This window comes from Leiobunum rupestre, chromosome 6, assembly GCF_980474605.1.
Source record: "Leiobunum rupestre chromosome 6, qqLeiRupe1.1.hap1, whole genome shotgun sequence".
NCBI classification, from domain to species: Eukaryota; Metazoa; Arthropoda; class Arachnida; order Opiliones; family Sclerosomatidae; genus Leiobunum; species Leiobunum rupestre.
Window position 1 is genome coordinate 61,733,605 of NC_143389.1, and position 21,297 is coordinate 61,754,901.

At 38.5% G+C, this 21,297-nt stretch overlaps 1 protein-coding gene across 6 annotated transcripts; it reads left to right on the forward strand.

Moving 5' to 3' along the window:
- Nucleotides 1–15,232: 15,232 nt before the first annotated feature.
- Nucleotides 15,233–20,487, forward strand: LOC149942916 (uncharacterized). Of its 6 annotated transcripts, none has more exons than XM_090179639.1 (5): nt 15,233–15,498; nt 15,578–15,925; nt 16,181–17,620; nt 17,687–19,782; nt 19,860–20,487. In XM_090179639.1, exons 1-3 carry the CDS (start codon nt 15,480–15,482, stop codon nt 16,222–16,224), a joined length of 411 nt encoding a protein of 136 aa, XP_090035765.1. In that variant the 5' UTR covers nt 15,233–15,479; the 3' UTR covers nt 16,225–17,620; nt 17,687–19,782; nt 19,860–20,487. The 6 variants fall into 6 exon arrangements, with proteins under 6 accessions (XP_090035765.1, XP_090035763.1, XP_090035767.1 ...); XM_090179637.1 differs by lacking the exon at nt 16,181–17,620 and having other exon boundaries at nt 19,364–19,782; nt 19,860–19,972; nt 20,055–20,487; XM_090179641.1 differs by having other exon boundaries at nt 15,578–15,690; nt 15,773–15,925; nt 16,181–19,782.
- Nucleotides 20,488–21,297: the final 810 nt, after the last annotated feature.

Below are 21,297 nucleotides of genomic sequence, written 5' to 3' on the forward strand. Positions count from 1 at the left end.
ATCGCTGCCATCCAGAGTTTATTCGAACAATGAAACTTTAAACTCCACTCAGCAAGAGTTAACTAAAAGGTTAAGATACCGCCAAACATTGTTAGATCGTTTCTGGTCTAGGTGGAAGAAAAACTATTTATTAGAATTGCGATCGGCACACCATAGGCCGAATTGCACCCCGACGGAAAGTTTAAAGGTCGGAGACGTAGTCTTGATAGAAGAGAAAAATCAACCACGATTGATGTGGAAAATGGCAGTAGTGGTGAATATAGTTGAGAGCAGATTAGATAAAGTGGTGCGGTCGTGTATGGTTCGCGTACCGAATGGTAATCTTTTGAAACGACCTATTCAAATGCTGTACCCCCTTGAAATTTAAATGTTTTGAACGCTGTTCAAAAGGGGGGAGAGTGTTAAAAATCGAAATCTGTATTAACCAAATTGTGTAACTGTATAGTTAATTGACTTAAGACTTTCACGTTTATTTTAATTTTGTATATATGTATTTTTTCTTTGCTTGTATTATTGATGTAAATTTCCAAAGTGTATGATTATTGTGAAACTCCTTTTTAGAATCCTTTTTGTAATTGTATCTTTTCGCTGTCAATCAGAATTAGTGGTGGAGGCAGTAAGGAGCCATTTCGGGGCTCGCCCGTGAAACGTTTGGGTTTTTTCCAGCGAGAATGCTGGTCCTTTTTCGTTGCACGCTCTTTGGAAATTTCCCAGCATTCCGGGAGGGATTAAACCGAGTCCCATCGGAGGCTTCCTTGCGCCTCTAGAGCCCAAAAAAGGGCAGAAATGTTTTACTGTTGAAATCGTGCGGTCAGGCAATGTGCGCCGACCAAATGTATAACGTGGTGGCCAATGTGCGGTCAAAGTAAATAAAACTTTATTTTGTTAAATTTTAAATCAAGTGCGTTCCAGTTTATTTTTCTATAAGCGAGCTCTTACGTGCTAGGTCCCGGAACTTTTACGTGCTAAAGTTAATTTTAGTGTTTCAGTCCGCTAGATTAACTAATCTAGATAACATCAGCTCTCCCAAAGCTATTTCGCGCTATTAAATTGAACAGTATATGCGTGAAGTACCTAGTTCATTTTGTAAATAAATTTATAGTATCTTGCAATAAAAATATTTTGTTCAATTTCTTAACCACTGTTACATAATTTTTACGCCTGACAGCTTAATTTGATTACATAACTTAGTGGACGTAATTTCCTTTCCTCTTTCTTGAAAACAATCATTTTCCCTATGTTATAGCGTCGTTTTCTTTCCCATTATCCCAAGCTTAAGGGAAGACGTAATATTCAGCCACTATCTTTCGGAATCGATCTATTAAATTCAATTGTTTTGTTTTCAAAGGTACTTATTTTTAAACGTGATTTGAGTGGTATTTCTCGTCGTTCACCTAACTCGGTATTATATCTGGAAACCTTTACTTTACGCTACCTGAAAGCAAAAGTCAATCTAAGTCCCCATTTTGGAAAAAATTAGTTTTTAGTTTTAAATCGAGATTATATGGAATTAACGACGGATATATTAATAAAAATAAATTTAAAGTAAGGTTTTGTTTGCCATATGTAGAAACACTCGAGGAATCTTATTTCTTTCAAAAGTCACGTATCTAAACTTTGAGTTTGCTCTCAGGCTACTCATTTCAAATTTTGTATCTATTAGAGCTCGCGAAATTTGCTTGTGAAATAAAATGTTTTAGAATATAGAAAAAAATGCTAAATAGCTGGAAAATGTTCAAATAAATAGCCACTAGATTTCGTTTAACTTTTATCCACTGTTGTTGCTATAACAAAACCAATCGTAGCGCATAGAAAATTTTACATTTTGTTAGAAATGCCATTTTATCCGTAAAATTGTGTTTTGTGGGAGCGGCCCCGCTTATACTGTGCTGCCTTGGGTCCGACACGCTTCCGGAAGAACCTGTCGAATAATTTTTTGGTCTCATAATAGAGAGAAGGATTACTGTTCAGGGATTTAGATAATCGGTCTGATATCTTATCACAATCCCTGAACGGTAATCGCAAGATTATCTCTCTCTGCTTTCCCCCCTTTCTTCCCTCCCCAATCCCTGAACGGAAATCGCAAGATTATCTCTCTCTGCTTTCCCCCCTTTCTTCCCTCCCCAATCCCTGAACGGAAATCGCAAGATTATCTCTCTCTGCTTTCCCCCCCTTTCTTCCCTCCCCAATCCCTGAACGGAAATCGCAAGATTATCTCTCTCTGCTTTCCCCCCTTTCTTCCCTCCCCAATCCCTGAACGGAAATCGCAAGATTATCTCTCTCTGCTTTCCCCCCCCTTTCTTCCCTCCCCAATCCCTGAACGGAAATCGCAAGATTAACTCTCTCTGCTTTCCCCCCTTTCTTCCCTCCAAAATCCCTGAACGGAAATCGCAAGATTATCTCTCTCTGCTTTCCCCCCCTTTCTTCCCTCCCCAATCCCCAGACAGTAATAGGAAGATTATCTTTCTACCCTCCCCAATCCCCAGACTGTAATAGGAAGATTATCTCTCTCTGCACGCCCCTTTCCTCCCCACCCCATTAACCATAATTGTTATCTCTCAATCCTAAGTCCGTAATCAGTAGATTCTCTCTCTCACCCCTCGTTACCCTGAATTTCTTTATCGCTTCCGAACCCCCTTAATTTCTAATCTCTAGGCAATAAAAACAAGTTATTTAAATTTATATATTTTATTTTAGAACTTTGTTTACATAATTACGTAAAATTGGTTATATGACTAATTCGACATAATATATAATCGGTTTAAATCGTAATTTATCTATACAGGGTGTTTCCAAAATGGTGGTAGGACCGAGCGTCTACGGGTTCTACAGATTATTTTAAGTCGAAAATGTTCTATGGCATTTTTCCGATTTAGGCCACCGTTTCGAAGTTACGAAACAATTGATGTATGGACGACCCCTAATTTAACAATACATTTTAATACCTGATTAGAAGAATTTAAAACCACTTTTGCATAGTAAAAACGGTATTTATTTTATGTTTATTCTAAAATAAATACCGTTTTTACTATGCAAAAGTGGTTTTAAATTCTTCTAATCAGATATTTTAATGCATAGGGTTGGACTAACCGAATCGGCATTTTAATACCTTAACGTAAATTAGCCGTTTAATTCATAAACATCGGCACGCGGCCGAAATTAAAAATCTTTCTCGGCGAACGTAACTTCTTATGAATGAATAAAAAATTCACGCGCTTACAGTGACTTCAATATCATTTGATTGGGACGCGAACGCGCTATTTTTTAGTTACAATGGCAATTATCTGATTTGATATTAATAGGTTTAATAAAGTTCATTTTCAATTATTTCTTAAAATATTACAGTTCAATAGATAATTGCCATGGTAACGAAAAAAATAGCGCGTTCGCGTCCCAATCAAATGATTTTGAAGTCACTGTGAGCGCGTTAATTTTTTATTCATTCATAAGAAGTTACGTTCGCCAAGAAAGATTTTTAATTTCGGCCGATTGCCGATGTTTATGAATGAAACGGCTAATTTACGTTAAGGTATTAAAATGTATTGTTAAATTAGGGGTCCTCCATACATCAATTGTTTCGTAACTTCGAAACGGTGGCCTAAATCGGAAAAATTCCATAGAACATTTTCGACTTAAAATAATCTGTAGAACCCGTAGACGTTCGGTCCTACCACCATTTTGGAAACACCCTGTATAATTGTAATTAATTCGATCTTCATAAGGGATATAAACAATTTCATTTAAAGGGTTGAAACGAACTACCTTCTGCAAGTGCAACTTGTATAAATAATTTAATTAAAAGTTCTACCTCACGACGTCTGACCGGAATAGAGATGAAGTCATCCTCCGCCAGTGCCGCTGACCTTGGTGGTGCCGGGATGTCCCATTCTTGCGAGATGTACTTTTTTCCCTCGACGGACAGCGTGGAAAGAATCTGGCGTGTTCCCATTCTGGTACGTCTCCTGATTTCCAGTCTCCTAAGATTACATGGCATTTGTAACATCGTACTTCATCGCCCCGTTGAATATAGTAGAATCCCGCATCCGCTAGTTTTTCTTTGGCAACATGTGGATTTTTCCAGTGGTGAAACGTTTCAAGTCGATACGCTTCGATGTCCATAACTGATCTAGACCAAATATTTTTCTATAGTTTCAAATGATACTTTCTCTAAGCCTACTAAACCTAATTTTATCAATATGGTTAAATTTCTACTCTAAAATTCTCAATATAAACGCTTTTTTCAATAAGCAAATTCTTTTAAATATATAGTCTACTACAAAAAACAAAATAGTTACTTACTTTACGGTTGGAAATCCTTGGTCAAATTGTAAAAAGACGTAACTATCCGACAGCAGGTCTTTACTCATCAATGCGCCGAAGAGAAATGAAGCGTGGAGAAATAATCAATTCCTATCTTGTTGAGATTAATTCATCACGTGAACTAAACTATAAATAACCCTCAAATTCTATTGGCTGTCTCTCTCTGCGATAACAGATCTGCACACTTAAGTTTAAACTGCCTCTAATGATTGACGTCACATATTAACCCACTTGAGTATTTGGAAAAAACCCTTTGCTACTCGAACGAGAGTTTTGGAAATACCACGTTGACGTTGTCAAAATCGAGCTCTCACTTGAAAATGTTTACGGAAAACAATCCTCTTTTAAAATTGAGTTACGTAGAAGATTGCAAAAAAATGGGTAAGTGTTATGTTTTTTTCAATAATGAGTCTTTTTTACATTTTAAAGTATTTATTAAGAGTGAAAAAAGTTACATAGGGAAAATTGTTTACAATTGTTTTTTCGCGTACATGAGTTTATATTATTAAATAAAATGGCTGTGTCAAATTTCAATCTTTTTTATCATTGCAAGGCCCAAAGCTAACTAAATCTCAGTTAAATTATCTAAGGCAATGTTTTTTTTTCACCAATCTTATTTGCGTTTACTGAAGATATTTTGTTAATGACGGTTAGAAAACCTCTTTCAATGGTTCATGACGGTAACAGATTTCAATGACTTTTAGAAAGTACTTTAAATAGAACGTGCGGGAATAATGCAATAATATATTTCTACCAATGTTTTGTTTTCATGCTAGATTACCTAAACCACCCCGTTGTCCTAACTATTATACCAATACTTCCTGATTCTATTTGATTTTTTTGTTTTTTGGATGGTTTATTTTATTCGAAAGTAAATGGTTTGGCGCTCGTAGAAGCGCGCGCATGTTTTCGAGAGAGGTCAGGTCATATCTCTAAAAGATACCAGATGGCGTGGGAATATTTTTTTATCCTCTGGAACCGGATTTTTTCCAGTCAGTCACCATACCTCTCTCTCTAGCTAATGGAATCGCCAAATTCGATGTGATGATTTTTCTAGCATGATTTGCGAAAGATAAAAATATCTTGTGGTCGTTTTTTTTCCCAATTTTTGGAAAACTTTTGGTAGTACGTTTTTGTACTCTGCCCTTTAGTTCTATGCAAAATATACATTACGCAATATTCGCCGCAAACGTTACTAGTTAGTCCTTGCAATCGTCTTTTACTAAATGTCCACGTCTTACACATTGAATTTAAATATTTTCTGATTGGGGGTAAAAACGGGGGAAGCCGCATTGAATCAAAGTAGAATCATCGTTTTCTTCCATCGACGTAGACGCAAATCCAATGAGAACCTGTTTCGCTCCTTTTACCAAAATTAATGATAAGCGATTGTGGATATTTCGCGGCGGGTTTTAAATTATCGGAAGAAAATTCGCCTAAAAAGTTTGGTGTTTTATACAGTGCCTGAGATAAGTCAACGTTTGTCTTAGTCATTTTAATAGTCTCGAATAATGTTCCTATTTTTATCTATCTGTAAACAAGATTGAAATTCGGCGTACACGATAACGACCGTAGATTCTTTTAAAGGGGGTACCAAATCCTAAATCTAAGCGTAGTTGCCCTCTCTTTACTGGGTTCCAAAACGGGACGTCACTGGCTGAATTATCGTGGGTCAAATCAAAAGCGTATAAGGCAAAGCCTAGAGAAAAGTCAGCCACCGCGACGTGGTTTCCCTCGTCTTTGTAGTGTATCCCAGTTCCCGAGAATAGCGAATGATAGGCTAGCGTAAATTGTTTACTATTAAAATTAGGGGTCAACGCTTTCGAAGGGATTTGTTCGTGATCGACGTATAGAGCCAAATAATTTAGATCGAAATTTTTAAAATTATAAGGATTAGACTTAACGGAGCCCTTATACGCTTTGTTGGTGGCTAAACCAATAATGACTCTGTTTGGCATTGGACCTAAGAATATATTGTCAAAACTATCGTTCTGAATCGAACTAGCCAATGTTTTAGCTTTAATTTCGGTACGAGTAAAGGGATATTTGGCATTACTACGTAATAATCCTTGCTGATGGGCTAATAAAATTTTAGGCATAAATTTTAACTTTACGTACAATTAGAGCAGCGTCTATAAATTCGACTTTATACGCGTCAACAGTGTCGCTAAAAAGGGTAAAATTATCGCTATTTCTAGTTAGTGAAACTTTAAGTTGTACTCCATTAATTAAATATTTGTTAAAATTAAAAATGTCACAAAAAATGTTCCCGTAAAGTTCAATTTCTTTCGAATCCGCGGCGAGGGCTTGACGCTTCGTGAATCCGGTGTTCGTCAGGAGGTCCATACTTCCGACCGTGTCATTGTACCATCCAGATGTCTCTAGGTGAGTGTTTTTCGCATCTTTCCCAAAGTTGAGCAAGGTTTCGATATACGCGGGGTAATTCGCGGCCGATGGTGAAACCGTCGTATCATTGAGTTTCACTTCGCATTGTTTGAATAGCGAATGCAGAGAATTGTTCACGAGCGAAACGTTAGACCCGGCATCCAAGTTGTCACCGTTATATCATTGTCATGGCCAAATCGGTGTAAGAGTCTCCCGTACCCGGTACCGCAAATTCGATGATAGAACTGCTGTCGATAGACGAGATTGGTTTGTACCATACCCATTGTCCCTTTTCAACGCTGAGTTGAAAATATTTAATTCGCTTTTAAGTACTTCCATTTTAGAGAGCAAAAATATCGCGAACCGTACGCGTGAACTTGCGGTGTTTCACTGAACTCTTTTTCTTAGCGCGGGGTTTCTTCAATGCTTTCTTAGTAGTTTTTCTTCTCTTGCGACGACCCGAACCTTCTTGCGTAGCAATTTCGTCCACAGTTTCTGTCATTCGTTTATTGGCTGACGTTTTTAAGTCCTGACCTTGCAAGACGTCACCCAGTACTTTCTTTCTTGTAGAAAGAGCCCTTTTCCCCACGTATTTGGCAGACTGTTTTAGGAATGGGAATACAAAACTAGCTATCCCTGAAAAAAGCTACCAATTCCGTGTCCTTTTTGTCCCGCAAACCCAGATAAATAAGATAAATCTACTCCTCCCCCCGCCTGATTTAAATAATATTGCATGTAGGGACCATTTCTATCAACGTACTGATAAGCCATTTTTTTACGGAGCTCGTCGTAAAATGTGCTTTACACTTGACTGTACCAAACTTAAATGGCACGAATTCACCTAAACTAGTTCTTATATTAATGTCGATACTGTCAAAATAATTTCTACTCAGTTTAAGGTAATGCGGAGAATCGAAAGTTTTTGAAACGGTTGATCCATGGGGCGCGTTTTGGTCTACAACAATTGTTCGCAAAAGACGGGCTAATGTATCCTCCACCATTTCATTTCCAACCAAATCGGAATACACGAACATAAGATCGGGAACGAATAAGTTTAATTGTTTAGGGGAATCTGATCTGATTGCTAGCGTAGGTGAAATATTAGTAACATTATCTCTAAATCCTAAAATTTTCTACAACTCCGACGTTAACTCGAGTTTGCAATAATGTTTACTATAGGAAGTGTATTGTACGTGTCCACTTTCTAAACTATATTCAAATTTTCCTAATGAATCATTATCGAAGTCTGAATTATCGCTTTCCTTTAAACCAAGGTTCAAACTTTAATACTTTCATTAAGTAAAGCCAAAAGTTCATGAGGATTTTTGTAGTAGCCCTGAGGTATCTCGCGGAAGTCGTACGTATATTTGTAATCTGCTATGTGGGCTGGAGGGTTCGATAGTAATTCCTTAATTTCTATTCCGTATCCCATTGGTTCGCTTACGTTATAAAAAGATAAAGGACAAATAATTTCTACCAGGGCAATTTCCCAATCTCCGCGTAAACTAATGGGTTTGGCCAACGTTGTAGAATACGAGGCTAGAGTATTTTCAGGGTTGATTTTATTCTTATCTCTAGTATTACTAGGAAGAGTTATGTAAATCCCAGACGTCATCTTGATTAACCCAACTATTAAACGATGGAGGATATCCTAGCCAACTAACGTACAATTGTTTTACTCTGCCGTAAAACCTTGTTTAACTTGTACGAACGAGGCGCACTGACCTTTTGAAGCTCTCTCGAATAGAACGTCCCTTTTATATCGATTTCTGATAGGTGTTTTATTTTATAAACGGGAGGATGTCTTTTAACTATTGCTACGACTTTAAATATTTCTTCGGTATAACTAGCTTCGAATCCCTTTTGAAATATCATTTTAGTTGTATTTATTCTAACCAAATCCCCTACTTGGAATTGCGGTTTCATTTTCAGTTTCTCGGCATAATATTTAGAGTAAATATTATTGTACACACGTAATACGTTATTTTCCGAAACTTCATTAGGGGCCAATTTAATTGAGCTATGGTAAGAAGAATTATACGCTTCGACCAAGTCCTGTAAGAATTCCAAATATCTATTTGGGGAGTGATGGGTAAAATATCTATACATTTTTGTTTTTAACGTTCTATTAAAGGGAATATAACCTGCAAAGCAATCTTTATGGAAGACCCCTTCAATTTTTCAAATTACCCTGTGCAGTGGCGCCAAACATTTTTAAAGCAAAAGGCAAGAGCGGCCAGAGCTGCAAACGTTGGTGTTCCACACCAAATATCTGAGGTTATATTCCCTTTAAACCTTTCTCCGATAGAGGCTTTTATCTCGTCATTTTCGGTACTAAAAAATTTAACTTTATTCTTTTTGAAATTTCCTTGTACTTCTTTATTCCTAAATTCCGTGCCCTTGTGCGATTGGAATTTATCCGGAATTCCGCCTTTAAAAACCATTTTTATATTTTCCAAAACCTCTTTCCCCGATTTAGTTTTAAGAGGTAACCCCCACGCTTTTCTACTAAAACAGTCTATAATTGTTAAAATATATTTGTATCCGTCATTATCAGCCTCTAACGAACGCATATCGTTAATATCCGCCTGGTATTGTTCCCTTATATTACTAATTACTATTTTATTTCGTTTAAACTTTTTATATTTCGGTCTATGCATCGTAAAAGCGTCGATTCATCTTAAACATTTTTCTACAGTTTCCCTACTAAGGCCGTGAGACTTTACGGACTGGAATAACCTTTCAGCGCCTCCGAAAGACGCCGGATGCTTTGGGTCAAAATATATTTTTTCTAAAATAGCTTCTCCCATACTTTCGACTTTAAAAACTACCCTATGTTTCATTTTATTGTTTAAAGGCTGTCACTCTCCGTAATACCAATGTATTTCTTTGAAACCCGGAACAAACATTTCCTCTTCGTGATTAATTATAGATTCAATTAAATAGCTTTTGCCACTCTGACTCGGGCCTGCCGTTACGCAATTAAACGGATGAATAAATTGCATGGTTCGAGTACTAACGTACAAATGAAAATGTAAATTAAAATTGGGTTACAATTATGGGACTCTTCAGCGGAGGAAAAATATAATCGAATAACCTATTTCGTCCCTTACCCCGTATAGGTTTTATATTCACTTTAGAGTCGTGAGACTATATTCACTTTTGAGTCGCAAGACTGAAACCTATATTCGCTTTAGAGTCGTGAGACTATAGAGTCTTAATATTTAGCGAGAATTAGCGATTGGCAGGCGCTACGTCCCCTTCCTCAGGACCAATTAGATTCGCTTTTTATAGCCGTAGGGTACCGTAGTGAAGTTTTCCAGTAATCGTACCTTGTTTACGACGGGTCTATAGATTTTAGTACGGTCGACGGAAACGACCGTATGGTCGGTAAGCCGTAAGATCTGCCGCAGCTGGGGCACGGTTACTGGCTCGTTCGTTTCTCCGTCGACGCCTATCAATCTTTTAAGCGTGTCCATATTAACTAAATCTTTAATGCCTTGATTTATACGGAACCCTTTGACCTTCATCTCGTAGGAGACTTTACTGGACGTAGGGTTCAGTACTTTAAAGGCGTAATTTTTTGCGCCACCTGTAGCCAATTCTTGGATGTACGAGCCTTTTCCGTACTTTTCCAACTCAGCTGTCCTTTCTCCGAGATAGTTTCCCGTCTCAATCTCCAGACCATCTCGTTCTTTTAGATAGATGCAACTGTCCGTATCATAATAATACGAAAGCGGGCCTAATCTCCTTAAATAAGAGAATAACTTGATCCTAGCCATTGCCGTAGTATAGGCGGCAATTACTACGTTCGTGTTTGGGTAAACAAGATCGATATCTTTCAAAAACGCCCACTTGACCACGCAATGCGTTTGACTTAAGGGGATAACCGATTTCACTTCTATGTCGGGGTCTAAGAATAAATCGAAAAACTTTTTGGGTTCGCTAATAATAGCTGACTGGTCTTTGCGCGGGTTAAGACCGAACCGCCCCCAAAAAGAGTTAAGGCAAAGCTTCGCGATGGTACGAAGTCCGGGTTTTTTTAATATTGGTAGGATCAAGTTTTACTCCTTCTTTATCGTAATATTCGTCAACCTATTTCTTAATCTCTTCATCGGTCTCTATTCCCGAGGGTAAGCCGCTGGATTCCTGTTCGAGTTTAAGAAAGGCGTTGACGTATTCGGAGAAAACACCGCCCTCTTTCGATAACGGATCGTATTTTACTTTCTCGTATTCCCAAATTTCGTTAATAGAAATGACCTTGTAACCCATTTCGATTGCCAACTGTACTTCGTCAGCGACCCAAGTATTTCTCGTTCAGAGTCTTCGTGGGGGCAATCCTTCTGGTTTCGAGACTCTCTACATTTTTGGCAGTTGGCAAACACTAGTTTCGATCCTAATCTTTGAGGTAAAACGGGATGATAGAGAGATTGAGACGTTAGCATTGTCGCTTTTATTCAACCGTTTACGGTAGAAATGTCGGGGAAAGGAGCTTTTACCTGTATTTTAGGGTGTCCCACGGGTAACTTAATTGCAATACTTGTTACACCACGGATAGAGTGAACAGATATCAATGTATTTAATTTCCTCCCCCTCTTTACACTTGTGATGTAATTTCAAGGCTGACGTACGTCCTCCGAAAAAGGCTTCGCGGGGGCGGATTGGCTCTTTAATTTTTAATTTTAAATTTTGAGTAGAAAGATAGGCATCGATGGCAGAGTTAGTACTCCTCTCGGCTTTGAAGGTACACTCCCATTTCTCATGGACAGTGTATCCCAATTGCTTCAAGCGATTTGTAGTAGCAACGGTTGACGCGTATCGTGAATTATGGGTCTGTGTGTGTCGCCGTATAACGCTAAGTTGCTATTGATAGGAAAACACTTTCACAGCCGTGATAATAACAGCCGTGATATTGAAATACTTCGTTATCGAGAAGTCCGTCCACGTTAATGTTAAGAATTCTAGGTTCAAATCCATTAAAAGCGGACTGTATTTCCTTCCCTCGTAAGTGAGACACACATTCAAGCCATTCGATCGCTCCAAAACTCTGGTTGCAGTTCATACGATAGCCGTATTGGGCTGTAAAAAGTGCTTCCTAAAGATAAAACTGCATACTCCCGCAATCGTTATCGCGGTTAAGAACGGGTCTATTTCGAATTTATCCATGAAAATTGAACGATAAGATAAACAGCCTTGCAAAAGAATGTTTACGTCCTGGCGGCAGTACCGGATTAAATCTCTTTTATAATCAAAATAATTAAAGTTGGGGTCCGAGTTACTGCAAGCTTCTGACAGCGAATCGTTATACCACTGGATAAATTCATCGTAGGCCTTACCGCTTAAACGATTAGGGTCGTACGCTTCCATCGGAGGCATGTCATTTTGTAGTAGGTAATTGGTTTCGTTCGAACGGGCGGGATCAAATTCATGGTCTACGGTATTAAACAATAAATGCGGAAAATGTCCCTTATTCAAATTATTATCTAAACCGAATGTGGAAACGAATTGAGAAAGCGCGAAAGGCATAAAATTTAGGGAATCTAAGAATTTTAATTTTTTATACTGTACATTCATGAATTTGGTCCCGTCAGTCAAGACTTTAGGAGTCCACTTTGAATCGACCATTTTACGTAGTATAAATTGCGCATCGTAATCTTTAGCGTTATGCGCGATACATATTATCTTATCAGCCACTCTGTTAAGCGTACGAAGATACTCCAGAAAGTCGCCGACGGGGTCTTTTGATATATTTTCTCCCGAAGACCACCACCGCATTTAATGCACGCGTACCGATTATCTTTTTCTTCGAAACAGAATTTACACGCTTTTTGAGAGACGCATAAAATTGGTTCGTGAATCAAAGAATTGGCTTCATTACACTTTGTTTGTGTACATTCAAAGTCATAAAAAACAAAGACTTCCGTTTTTGGAGTACTTTTCTTGGTTGGTGGTGATTGTTCATTGTCAGATTCGTAGACCCGTTTATTATTTCTATTTATTCAAGAACGAGTAGTTTTTTCGGCAGAATCTTTACGGTCGGTCTTTAAAGGTTGCATGTAACATAAATGACCTGCGGGGTTAAACTCACTACACGAAAGACAATCAGTCTCTCCGCAAACGTGTACTGCCTTACGCTTAAACATACTGACAAATTTCCCGCAAAGATTACAAACGTAAATTTTATTACATAAGGGTTCGGGTCCTGATAAATGATAATCGTAACAATTTTGATTAGGGAAAACTCTTCAACATGTTTGGCAAGTTATCTTATCTACGTCTTTCCTGCAATCTTGCTTTCTACAACAAGCGTTACAGAAAAGAGATAATTTATGGTCAGTGATTTTATTATAATCTACCAAACATTGCTCGCAAAATCTATTAAACGCGAAAAAGGGCTTGGGGTTAGTAATTACGTTGAAATGATTGTCAATTTTTAAAAGGTAAAGACGTTTGCGGAGAGGTCCATTGCATTCAATCTCTTCGTCTACGTCACCGAAAACAATTACAAGAGCCGGATTGTGTAATCGAAAAACTATTATACTGTATTCGGGCAAGATTTCTTGGAAGCGAGTTAACGCTTCCGGCCCAGCGCATTCGTTATCTGATAACGCAGCGTAAGCTCGCTTTCAAGGTCTGTAACTGTGCTTCAAAGTTTTTACCCTATACTTCGTCTTATAGTGTTATATTTCCTTTTTAGTTCAGAGTCGTTCTTATTATTTATATTCTCTCGGTGAGCCATGGCTACAACAAGAGCGCGTGCTAAACAAATTTTATCCGGGTTATTAATTGTAATGGTACAATGTTTATAAAAAGAAAACTCTTTTTCGACGGAAATACCTAACCCAGCAGGTCTAGTTCCTCCCTGGGGTAGCCTGACTCTGTTAAAAGTGACCGTAACGACTCCTTCAAAAAACTTACCGTCGTTCTCGGATCTATAGCTTTTTTCATCGATATACGTCATCAACCACTGCAATTCTAATTGATCCCTACGCCGGAAACTGACGTGAATTTGAAAGCCGGGTTTAGTGATGTTGACGAACGAAACCGAAACCATATCGGAAGGCAAACAGTCTTCCAATAGGGTTTCCAACAGTGAATAAATAACGTTTTCGATATTATTTTCTAGTCTGACATTTAAAGTCCGTTCCATTAGTCCAAAATTTGGGAAATTTTTGACATTATTATTCAATATTTTTACAGAACCAGGTAAATTAGGAAAGGATGGCGAGGGAATTAAAACGTCAGCTAGCCCTCCCCCTATTTGATGGGGAAGAGGAGAAGCGGGGGCTGCCAAATTCGCGTTCTCGGGGTTCGCGTTTTTCTCCGCGTTACTTATTTCCCCAGCCTGAGACGGTGGAGGCGAATATTGCGGAGCTCGTGAGGGGCCTGCGACAGCTATGGGGTCATTATTACGCGGAGAGGAAATATTATGAGGGGGTCTGCTACTACTAGCAGTACGGGCAGCTAACAACGCTTTAGCTTCCTCGAACATTGCGGCTGCCCTTGAGGCAGCGGCGGTAAGTTCCTCCGCGTCCCGTCGGGCAACTTCTACGTTCTCCGCTAAGCGCTGAAGGCTGTCCGTACTTGGGGATAACAAAAACTCCGAATCGTCTTCGGAAGAGTTAGGAGATTCTAAAAAGGGTGAGGGAGCATCCATAGGCGTATACGAGGGCGAATAACGTACTTCGTCGGGTGTGATAGAACTAGGTTTTAAAAGGGGTTAATGTAAATTTAACGATAGGGGGCGTGCTCATTTGACGGGTTAGTTGATATTATCTAAGATAATCTCGTACTATTGTCATTTCTCTTAAACGTTCCAATTGCGAATCTGTTACTACAGACTCTGGTGAGGGGGGTACGGACTTAAGGCTATCTGTTCAATCTATTATTTCCATTTCTGGAGAATCGGGTAAAGTCATTATGGGTATTTCCGGTGTCTCGTTATCAGTTATATCAATCATTTCAGGGGATTGGATTGAATTCATTTCCAGAGTGTCAACTAAAATAATTTCTGGGTACTGTAAACCTTTCATTTTAATGCCAATTTATTTTGAAAATGAAACCTAATTCCCAAAATTATGATAAAAAAATTAAAATAAACTTACGTAGAGAGAGAGAGAGAGAGAGAGCTTCAAAAATCCTGGTACTAGACGCACAAAGAAACAAACATCGGCTATAATCGCCGTCCTGAAACAACCATCTAAAATAATTGCCGTAGTGATTATTTTAATTACAATTTTCTTATTTGAGTTCATTTTGTGGTATTTTGAAAACGTTTCTAACGCAAAATTGTAACTTTTTCACTGTAGTTCGCAAAATGGTATTAATCGTATACTGATTTAATGTAAATTTCTATTAATGACATTGTTTTCTAGGATATGATTGCATCAAAAGCTCTCGAGAGGAATCTACATGGTTTTTTTAAGTGGGTTAATTATGTGAAGTCAAACTATGGGTTCCACTTTAGATATTAAACTGGGTTAATTAGGTGACGTCAACAATGGGTTTTTTGCAGTGGGTAAAATTATATGACGTCAATGGGAATCATTATATGCAGTTTCGAGCACGAGACGGTTTAATTACGAGTGTCTAGAACTGTTATCTCAGAGAGAGAGAGACAGCCAATAGAATTTGAGGGTTATTTGAGTTTAGATCACGTGATGAATTAATCTCAACAAGATAGGAACTGATTAATCTCCCACGCGTCATTTCTCTCCGAGACGCTGAACTGAAAAGAAGTGCATCCGCTTTGCTCCCTTTCGTCTACCGTAAACATGGAAAAACGATCTATTGGTAAGCATTCTTTCTTAACACTAAATTAACTCTATTTCAATAGATCGAGGCTTAAAATTTTTTTTTTTCATTTTCTAAGCCGAGACGCATACCGTATCCAAACGCCGGGCCCAAGAAAGTCGTATCAACATAAAAATCACGTTAGGAGGATCAGTCTACATTTCTTTTGGTTTCGACGGATCAAAATTTCAAGTTATTTTCTTCAAAAAATCTAACGAAAATATTCTGTTCCTGACCTCCGAAGCTTTTAACAATCTACTCTCTCTTTGGGAAGAACTTTTCGCTGCTACGCAAACCGGAGCATCGTCGCTAACCCACAACATCATCGACTATCACGGCAACAACGTTTTCATCGTCGCCACGTCGAACACCATCAAATTGAACTCAGCCTACGGCCATGTTCTGGATCTGGGAGCTCGGCAAATCGGTGAGTTCCGAAAAAAAATTGATTTTATTCGGTTTCAAATAGATCTTTTAAATGAGCATAAAAATGTTATCGAATGCATGTACTTAGCTATTGTTAAAAACCTTAAACAAATTCACGAATTATAATATGGTAAACCTTTCCAGGGTTTATTTTTGTACCCCGATCAATTTAATTCGTACCCTAAAGTAAAATCTTATTTTGGCTGTTTTAAATCACCCTCGGAATTACTACAAGATTTTACCAATTTACTCGTAGATAATCAAAAGAATGTTTACGTCCTGGCGGCAGTACCGGATTAAATCTCTTTTATAATCAAAATAATTAAAGTTGGGGTCCGAATTACTGCAAGCTTCTGACAGCGAATCGTTATACCACTGGATAAATTCATCGTAGGCCTTACCGCTTAAACGATTAGGGTCGTACGCTTCCATCGGAGGCATGTCATTTTGTAGTAGGTAATTGGTTTCGTTCGAACGGGCGGGATCAAATTCATGGTCTACGGTATTAAACAATAAATGCGGAAAATGTCCCTTATTCAAATTATTATCTAAACCGAATGTGGAAACGAATTGAGAAAGCGCGAAAGGCATAAAATTTAGGGAATCTAAGAATTTTAATTTTTTATACTGTACATTCATGAATTTGGTCCCGTCAGTCAATACTTTAGGAGTCCACTTTGAATCGACCATTTTACGTAGTATAAATTGCGCATCGTAATCTTTAGCGTTATGCGCGATACATATTATCTTATCAGCCACTCTGTTAAGCGTACGAAGATACTCCAGAAAGTCGCCGACGGGGTCTTTTGATATATTTTCTCCCGAAGACCACCACCGCATTTAATGCACGCGTACCGATTATCTTTTTCTTCGAAACAGAATTTACACGCTTTTTGAGAGACGCATAAAATTGGTTCGTGAATCAAAGAATTGGCTTCATTACACTTTGTTTGTGTACATTCAAAGTCATAAAAAACAAAGACTTCCGTTTTTGGAGTACTTTTCTTGGTTGGTGGTGATTGTTCATTGTCAGATTCGTAGACCCGTTTATTATTTCTATTTATTCGAGAACGAGTAGTTTTTTCGGCAGAATCTTTACGGTCGGTCTTTAAAGGTTGCATGTAACATAAATGACCTGCGGGGTTAAACTCACTACAGGAAAGACAATCAGTCTCTCCGCAAACGTGTACTGCCTTACGCTTAAACATACTGACAAATTTCCCGCAAAGATTACAAACGTAAATTTTATTACATAAGGGTTCGGGTCCTGATAAATGATAATCGTAACAATTTTGATTAGGGAAAACTCTTCAACATGTTTGGCAAGTTATCTTATCTACGTCCTTCCTGCAATCTTGCTTTCTACAACAAGCGTTACAGAAAAGAGATAATTTATGGTCAGTGATTTTATTATTATCTACCAAACATTGCTCGCAAAATCTATTAAACGCGAAAAAGGGCTTGGGGTTAGTAATTACGTTGAAATGATTGTCAATTTTTAAAAGGTAAAGACGTTTGCGGAGAGGTCCATTGCATTCAATCTCTTCGTCTACGTCACCGAAAACAATTACAAGAGCCGGATTGTGTAATCGAAAAACTATTATACTGTATTCGGGCAAGATTTCTTGGAAGCGAGTTAACGCTTCCGGCCCAGCGCATTCGTTATCTGATAACGCAACGTAAGCTCGCTTTCAAGGTCTGTAACTGTGCTTCAAAGTTTTTACCCTATACTTCGTCTTATAGTGTTATATTTCCTTTTTAGTTCAGAGTCGTTCTTATTATTTATATTCTCTCGGTGAGCCATGGCTACAACAAGAGCGCGTGCTAAACAAATTTTATCCGGGTTATTAATTGTAATGGTACAATGTTTATAAAAAGAAAACTCTTTTTCGACGGAAATACCTAACCCAGCAGGTCTAGTTCCTCCCTGGGGTAGCCTGACTCTGTTAAAAGTGACCGTAACGACTCCTTCAAAAAACTTACCGTCGTTCTCGGATCTATAGCTTTTTTCATCGATATACGTCATCAACCACTGCAATTCTAATTGATCCCTACGCCGGAAACTGACGTGAATTTGAAAGCCGGGTTTAGTGATGTTGACGAACGAAACCGAAACCATATCGGAAGGGAAACAGTCTTCCAATAGGGTTTCCAACAGTGAATAAATAACGTTTTCGATATTATTTTCTAGTCTGACATTTAAAGTCCGTTCCATTAGTCCAAAATTTGGGAAATTTTTGACATTATTATTCAATATTTTTACAGAACCAGGTAAATTAGGAAAGGATGGCGAGGGAATTAAAACGTCAGCTAGCCCTCCCCCTATTTGATGGGGAAGAGGAGAAGCGGGGGCTGCCAAATTCGCGTTCTCGGGGTTCGCGTTTTTCTCCGCGTTACTTATTTCCCCAGCCTGAGACGGTGGAGGCGAATATTGCGGAGCTCGTGAGGGGCCTGCGACAGCTATGGGGTCATTATTACGCGGAGAGGAAATATTATGAGGGGGTCTGCTACTACTAGCAGTACGGGCAGCTAACAACGCTTTAGCTTCCTCGAACATTGCGGCTGCCCTTGAGGCAGCGGCGGTAAGTTCCTCCGCGTCCCGTCGGGCAACTTCTACGTTCTCCGCTAAGCGCTGAAGGCTGTCCGTACTTGGGGATAACAAAAACTCCGAATCGTCTTCGGAAGAGTTAGGAGATTCTAAAAAGGGTGAGGGAGCATCCATAGGCGTATACGAGGGCGAATAACGTACTTCGTCGGGTGTGATAGAACTAGGTTTTAAAAGGGGTTAATGTAAATTTAACGATAGGGGGCGTGCTCATTTGACGGGTTAGTTGATATTATCTAAGATAATCTCGTACCATTGTCATTTCTCTTAAACGTTCCAATTGCGAATCTGTTACTACAGACTCTGGTGAGGGGGGTACGGACTTAAGGCTATCTGTTCAATCTATTATTTCCATTTCTGGAGAATCGGGTAAAGTCATTATGGGTATTTCCGGTGTCTCGTTATCAGTTATATCAATCATTTCAGGGGATTGGATTGAAATCATTTCCAGAGTGTCAACTAAAATAATTTCTGGGTACTGTAAACCTTTCATTTTAATGCCAATTTATTTTGAAAATGAAACCTAATTCCCAAAATTATGATAAAAAAATTAAAATAAACTTACGTAGAGAGAGAGAGAGAGAGAGCTTCAAAAATCCTGGTACTAGACGCACAAAGAAACAAACATCGGCTATAATCGCCGTCCTGAAACAACCATCTAAAATAATTGCCGTAGTGATTATTTTAATTACAATTTTCTTATTTGAGTTCATTTTGTGGTATTTTGAAAACGTTTCTAACGCAAAATTGTAACTTTTTCCGCTGTAGTTCGCAAAATGGTATTAATCGTATACTAATTTAATGTAAATTTCTATTAATGACATTGTTTTCTAGGATATGATTGCATCAAAAGCTCTCGAGAGGAATCTACATGGTTTTTTTTAAGTGGGTTAATTATGTGAAGTCAAACTATGGGTTCCACTTTAGATATTAAACTGGGTTAATTAGGTGACGTCAACAATGGGTTTTTTCTAGTGGGTAAAATTATATGACGTCAATGGGAATCATTATATGCAGTTTCGAGCACGAGACGGTTTAATTACGAGTGTCTAGAACTGTTATCTCAGAGAGAGAGAGACAGCCAATAGAATTTGAGAGTTATTTGAGTTTAGATCACGTGATGAATTAATCTCAACAAGATAGGAACTGATTAATCTCCCACGCGTCATTTCTCTCCGAGACGCTGAACTGAAAAGAAGTGCATCCGCTTTGCTCCCTTTCGTCTACCGTAAACATGGAAAAACGATCTATTGGTAAGCATTCTTTCTTAACACTAAATTAACTCTATTTCAATAGATCGAGGCTTAACATTTTTTTCCATTTTCTATAGCCGAGACGCATACCGTATCCAAACGCCGGGCCCAAGAAAGTCGTATCAACATAAAAATCACGTTAGGAGGATCAGTCTACATTTCTTTTGGTTTCGACGGATCAAAATTTCAAGTTATTTTCTTCAAAAAATCTAACGAAAATATTCTGTTCCTGACCTCCGAAGCTTTCAACAATCTACTCTCTCTTTGGGAAGAACTTTTCGCTGCTACGCAAACCGGAGCATCGTCGCTAACCCACAACATCATCGACTATCACGGCAACAACGTTTTCATCGTCGCCACGTCGAACACCATCAAATTGAACTCAGCCTACGGCCATGTTCTGGATCTGGGAGCTCGTGAAATCGGTGAGTTCCAAAAAAAAAAATGATTTTATTCGGTTTCAAATAGATCTTTTAAATGAGCATAAAAATGTTATCGAATGCATGTACTTAGCTATTGTTAAAAACCTTAAACAAATTCACGAATTATTATATGGTAAACCTTTCCAGGGTTTATTTTTGTACCCCGATCAATTTAATTCGTACCCTAAAGTAAAATCTTATTTTGGCTGTTTTAAATCACCCTCGGAAGTACTACAAGATTTTACCAATTTACTCGTAGATAATCAATTAACCTGTAAACTTAGTTACTTTAATTTGTTTTCATTGTGTAATGTACAAGATAACCATCTAATGGAATATCTGATAGTACCTACTAACATGTAAACCAAGTTCTAAAATAAAATAATTAAATTTAAATAACTTGTTTTTATTGCCTAGAGATTAGAAATTAAGGGGGTTCGGAAGCGATAAAGAAATTCAGGGTAACGAGGGGTGAGAGAGAGAATCTACTGATTACGGACTTAGGATTGAGAGATAACAATTATGGTTAATGGGGTGGGGAGGAGGGGCGTACAGAGAATCTTCCTATTACAGTCTGGGGATTGGGGAGGGTGTAAAGGGGGAAAGCAGAGAGAGAAATGCTTGCGATTACCGTTCAGGGATTGGGGAGGGTGTAAAGGGGGAAAGCAGAGAGAGAAAATCTTGCGATTACCGTTCAGGGATAGGGGAGGGTGAGAAAGGGGAAAAGCAGATACAGATAATCTTCCTATTACAGTCTGGGGATTGGGGAGGGTGTAAAGGGGGAAAGCAGAGAGAGATAATCTTGCGATTTCCGTTCAGGGATTGGGGAGGGAAGAAAGAGGGAAAGCAGAGAGAGAAAATCTTGCGATTACCGTTCAGGGATAGGGGAGGGTGAGAAAGGGGAAAAGCAGATACAGATAATCTTCCTATTACAGTCTGGGGATTGGGGAGGGAAGAAAGGGGGGGAAGCAGAGAGAGGAAATCTTACGATTACCGTTCAGGGATTGTGATAAGATATCAGACCGATTATCTCAATCCCTGAACGGTTATCCTTCTCTCTCATAATAAAACCGCCGATCCTTCCACGGCACAC